The sequence below is a fragment of the Leptinotarsa decemlineata genome, unplaced genomic scaffold, assembly GCF_025532065.1.
Source record: "Leptinotarsa decemlineata unplaced genomic scaffold, Ldec_3_MD MMD2_tig00026328_RagTag_RagTag, whole genome shotgun sequence".
NCBI classification, from domain to species: Eukaryota; Metazoa; Arthropoda; class Insecta; order Coleoptera; family Chrysomelidae; genus Leptinotarsa; species Leptinotarsa decemlineata.
Window position 1 is genome coordinate 24,324,779 of NW_027412688.1, and position 4,713 is coordinate 24,329,491.

Consider the following 4,713-nt stretch of genomic DNA (forward strand, 5'->3'; position numbering starts at 1 on the left):
CAAAGTTCTGTTTATAAACAAGTAACATAGCAACAAGAAAACTCTACTATAATCAACGGTACCTGATTCAAATATACCGGAAGGTAATGAATTGGTACATTTTTCCGTTTCAAAAATGAACAAAATTTTATTGAAATCGGTCAGAAATAAAATTATCTATGTACCACGGGAATTAATGAGCCTTAATAACCTCAGGCAATTGCTGTCCCTCGGGCCAGAGGCCCTCGGGACGCAAACTTTGCCATCGGTAATTAAGGCCCTCCTAATTCCCTTGATACATAAATAACTATTATGTATCAAGGGAATTAGGAATAACTATTATGTATCAAGGGAATTAGGAGGGCCTTAATTACCGATGGCAAAGTTTGCGTCCCGAGGGCCTCTGGCCCGAGGGACAGCAATTGCCTGAGGTTATTAAGGCTCATTAATTCCCGTGGTACATAGATAATTTTATTTCTGACCGATTTCAATAAAATTTTGTTCATTTTTGAAACGGAAAAATGTACCAATTCATTACCTTCCCGGTATATTTGAATCAGGTACCGTTGATTATAGTAGAGTTTTCTTGTTGCTAGGTTGTTGCTATGTTACTTGTTTATAAACAGAACTTTGTTATCAAGCTGTGTTTGCGGTGCAAACGTGTTTTATACCCCAAATATAATGGAGGATATTTTGAAAAAAGCTGAACAAGCAAGAGAATCATTAATTCCATCGAAAAGTGAAGCCGTATACCAAAAAGAATACAAGATATATCTGGACTGGCTGACACGGAAAAATGTTATGCCAAAAGATGTCACTGAAACTGTATTTCTGGCATATTTTCAAGAACTGGTAAGGAATTTTCTATGTTTTTCGGTAGATTTGGTAGTAATTGTGTTTATTCGTTTCAGTCAGAAATGTATAGTCCGAATTCTTTATGGACTAAATGGTCAATGCTAAAATCGATGGTGACTATACATGAGAAACGAGATATCACCAAGTTCAATGAACTACAGGCTTTTTTGAAACGGAAGAGTAAGAGTTATAAGCCGAAAAAGTCTGCTGCTTTATCTCCTAAAGATGTTATCAGATTCCTAAAAGACGCTCCTAATGATATTCATTTATTGCATAAGGTAATTTTTTTCTTATTTTCCTTTTTGTGTGTATTTCTTTTTTTTTGTTATAGGTTGTTTTGATTATGGGTTATTTTGGAGGATGCAGAAGTCAGGAACTTTTGAATATGAAGATATCGGATATAGAGGACCGGAATTCCGTTATGGTAGTGAACGTACCGGAAAGTAAAACTGGTGTATCGAAGAAATTTACAGTTGTGGATGAAAAAGAGTTCTCCGCTTTGCCTTTATTATGTCTTTGCGTCCTAAAGGTATTGAACGATTTTTTTTTGAGCTTCCGACAAAATAAATGTACATCTCAGCCAATTGGAAAAAACATGTTTGGGAAAATCCCCAGCAAAATCGCAATGTATTTAGGATTGCCAAACTCATCTTCCTATACGGGACATTGCCTTCGTCGCACTTCTGCTACTGCTCTAGCCAATGCAGGAGCAACTATGACTAACTTAAAAAGACACGGAGGTTGGAAAAGTTCCACGGTGGCGGAGGGGTATTTGGAGGATAGCATCGAATTGAGAAATAAAACGGCGCGTATGTTGTCTACTTTGTCATCAGAAGAGGCAGGTACCTCGACTGTAGTGAACAGAAGCTCCAGCCATACAAAAGAAGAAATTGTTTCCAGTGGCGGAAGTAATTTTCAGGGAACATTTCAAAATTGTACATTTATTATTTGTAATGACGTGAATAAATAAAATATGGTTCAGTTTTCATTTCTATTTATTTTTACTTGTGAAAGGTAGAGGGAATTATAAAATCTATAATGTCCCAAGGGAGTTATGACCCTCTTTATTGATAGCGTAACTATGACGATATAAGCTTATAATATCCCGGTCAGAAATAAATGTTCTTAATTATCCTACTCTTGTTATAAAGTAAATAAATAAGTTACATATAGGGTTTTCTATTTGCAAAACCAGTGCAATTTCTTATATTTCTGTTCTTCTCTAATATATCAAGGAATAGAGGACCTAGATATACCGAATTAAATAGAAAATATTCAAAATGCCAATCCCAAAGTGCAGCCAATATCTTTGTTATAACAAACAGGGAAAAAGATCATTAAAATGAATCTGCAATTGTTTCTTCATTCTGCGCAACCAGTAATAAAATTACCACGGTAGTTGTGGCTACCGCTTAGCAACAACCCCGAATCATTTTTTTTAAATAAAACCCTCTATTTTTGAATTTATAAATTGAATCTCTGCTCTTTCCTGTGTACCACAATATGTTTTGTTTTGTGGCAAATAAAAATCCGCTAAAAAACGCCGTTATCTCTCTTTAGATTATCTTGGCTTTTGCTTCCTCATTTAGCCAGGTCAATTCGGGGGTTACAGCTTTGTCTGATCGGTGATCATGCTGTAATCCATGTTGCTTCTTGGAATATAGTCGTTCTTCTCTCGTGTGCTACAGGAGAAGTGGACTTGAAACAGTTAGTACAAACAATAGAAATGATTATGATTGAAAGTGGAATGGAAGTGAATAAAATTAAAATGAGTGGAGGAAAATCATAGTTTGATTTGGTTGTGGTCTATAAAATGTATTAATATTTTTAATATCGGAAAATTCGAACCGACATGTAGAATTGTTGAGATACTCATGGAGTCAGCAACGCCATTGAGGATGAGATCATGATACAAGTCTCTGTTCGGGATCATATTGATCGAACATTCTAGGAATATGTTGTTTAACAATTTTACTTCACCACATTCGCGGTTGGGGTGATCTACAATCTTCAACCTGGATAATTGTTCTTCATGTACACAATGTCCCGTTTTCAACCGAATTATCACGTTAATTTGTTGTCTATCCATATAAGGGTACTTGAGATACCTGGTGTCTTTAGGGTACTCTGAATGAATTTGGTATTACGATTTCCCTTTGAATTGTACGTCCCGCTTCCAGACCTGATGAAAATCATCTTGTGTTCGTTGTTTGAAAATGTGCAGCAAACAGTGTTTATTCAACTTGATATTCAGTGGAACATTGAGATATGTACCAATTTTGGCCAGTACAACTGCTTTTTCATAACTCTCAACGCAAGAATGAACGGGGATCCAAGCAAATTTAAATATAACCTCAATTTTTCAATCAGATCTGTCTCATTAACAGCTTCGCAACATGTACAATAATAGTAACAGCAACAGACTGAATGAACAAATTAATAATTTTTTTCTCGTAGAAAATTTTGCGCTATTTAGTCTACTACAATTACAACAGATATGCGTATTTCACAAGAACCTCACATAATAATGATAATAATAATAATATTTCAGTTCCATAAAGACAATATAAAGTTGTATAGGAAACTGTCAGCACTATAAAATAAAGAAACTAAAACTTAATTATAAAAATCAAATACGCGATAGCAAAGAAGAACAGACCTAATGATTATTAAAAATTCTGCTAATGTATAATAATAATTTTCTAACAGACATGCTTTCAGTGTTTGTTTAAAATTATACATTTGCTTTGAAACCTCCATATACTCAGGAAGATTATTGTAAATTTTTGGACCAATGTATTCTAGCCCAGAATAAGTCACTTTCAATTTCACAATTGGCACGTGGAACTGGTTTTTGATTCTCGTATTGTGGTGGTGAATTTAATGTAAAATTTGACTTATGTTCAAATATCTAGATATACACATATGTCAAATATATAGAATGACGCAAGAGTTAAAATATTATATTTTCTGAATTACTGTCTACAAGAATCTCTTTGGGAAATATTTGCCATGCACCATACAATGCGCTTTTGTGCAACGAATACATTTTGTGCTGAAGTTGACCCTTCCCAGAAACAAACGCCGTACCTAATTCTAGAGTCAACATTAGCATGGTAGATACTAAATAACTGAGCTCTAGTAAATACCGATCTTGAATTAATAAAAAAAAAACTTTGGGGAATTGACTATTCCAATTCAGAAATTCATCCAGGAACATAACTAAAAACTTAACACCACTACCATCACTTTTTAAAGATATGTTATATACATTGAACTTGAGATTGGGACTGTGATAGGACGATAATTTTCCATCAGTCATATCCGGGTTTTTATATATAGAAATTACTTATCCAGTTTTTAATTGCTGAGAAAAACTCTGCTGCTTATAAACTTAGTGGGAATGTCTGGATCTTCTCCCTCTCTTTCTAATTTATACGGCCGTTGGTTCTCATTCAAGCACAGTTGAAGGGACGAGGTTACCGAAGCGGCAACCTTCAACTTCAAAGGATAGGGATGAATCTATGATTTGGGTGCCAACAAAACCCAACTAATGTGAACAAACTTAAATCCGACAAAAACAAGAGCAAGATAAAAATGGAACATAGGTTGTCACTGTGGCGATCGATTCCGATCTGATGTAGTTTATTCTTGTGCCATAAAAAGTTTGTGTATAAATAACTCCCTAATATTTCGACAGTATGGAACAGGATTGATGTATATCTCTATATTTTTTATCTTCTGAGAAAATGTCCGTAACATACAACATCAACCAAAGAACTCAAGAACTATTCATATATCAACATTCTTATGTTTTGTGATATTCACGTACCCACAGAACTAAAACCTGTGCACATATCCTATTGAAGTATGCTACCT

General features: G+C 34.6%; 1 protein-coding gene across 1 annotated transcript; it reads left to right on the top strand.

Moving 5' to 3' along the window:
* Positions 1-341: 341 nt before the first annotated feature.
* LOC141485542 (uncharacterized) lies at positions 342-1,945 on the top strand. The gene is made up of 3 exons (XM_074182386.1): positions 342-831; positions 891-1,112; positions 1,166-1,945. The coding sequence occupies exons 1-3, from the start codon at positions 661-663 to the stop codon at positions 1,802-1,804; spliced, it is 1,032 nt and encodes a 343-aa protein (XP_074038487.1). The 5' UTR covers positions 342-660; the 3' UTR covers positions 1,805-1,945.
* Positions 1,946-4,713: the final 2,768 nt, after the last annotated feature.

Coding starts and splice junctions, on each gene's coding strand:
- LOC141485542 (XM_074182386.1), top strand. CDS start 661: ATGGAGGATATTTTGAAAAAAGCTGAACAAGCAAGAGAATCATTAATT. Junction 832..890: donor TGGCATATTTTCAAGAACTG/GTAAGGAATTTT, acceptor TATTCGTTTCAG/TCAGAAATGTATAGTCCGAA. Junction 1,113..1,165: donor ATATTCATTTATTGCATAAG/GTAATTTTTTTC, acceptor TTTTTGTTATAG/GTTGTTTTGATTATGGGTTA.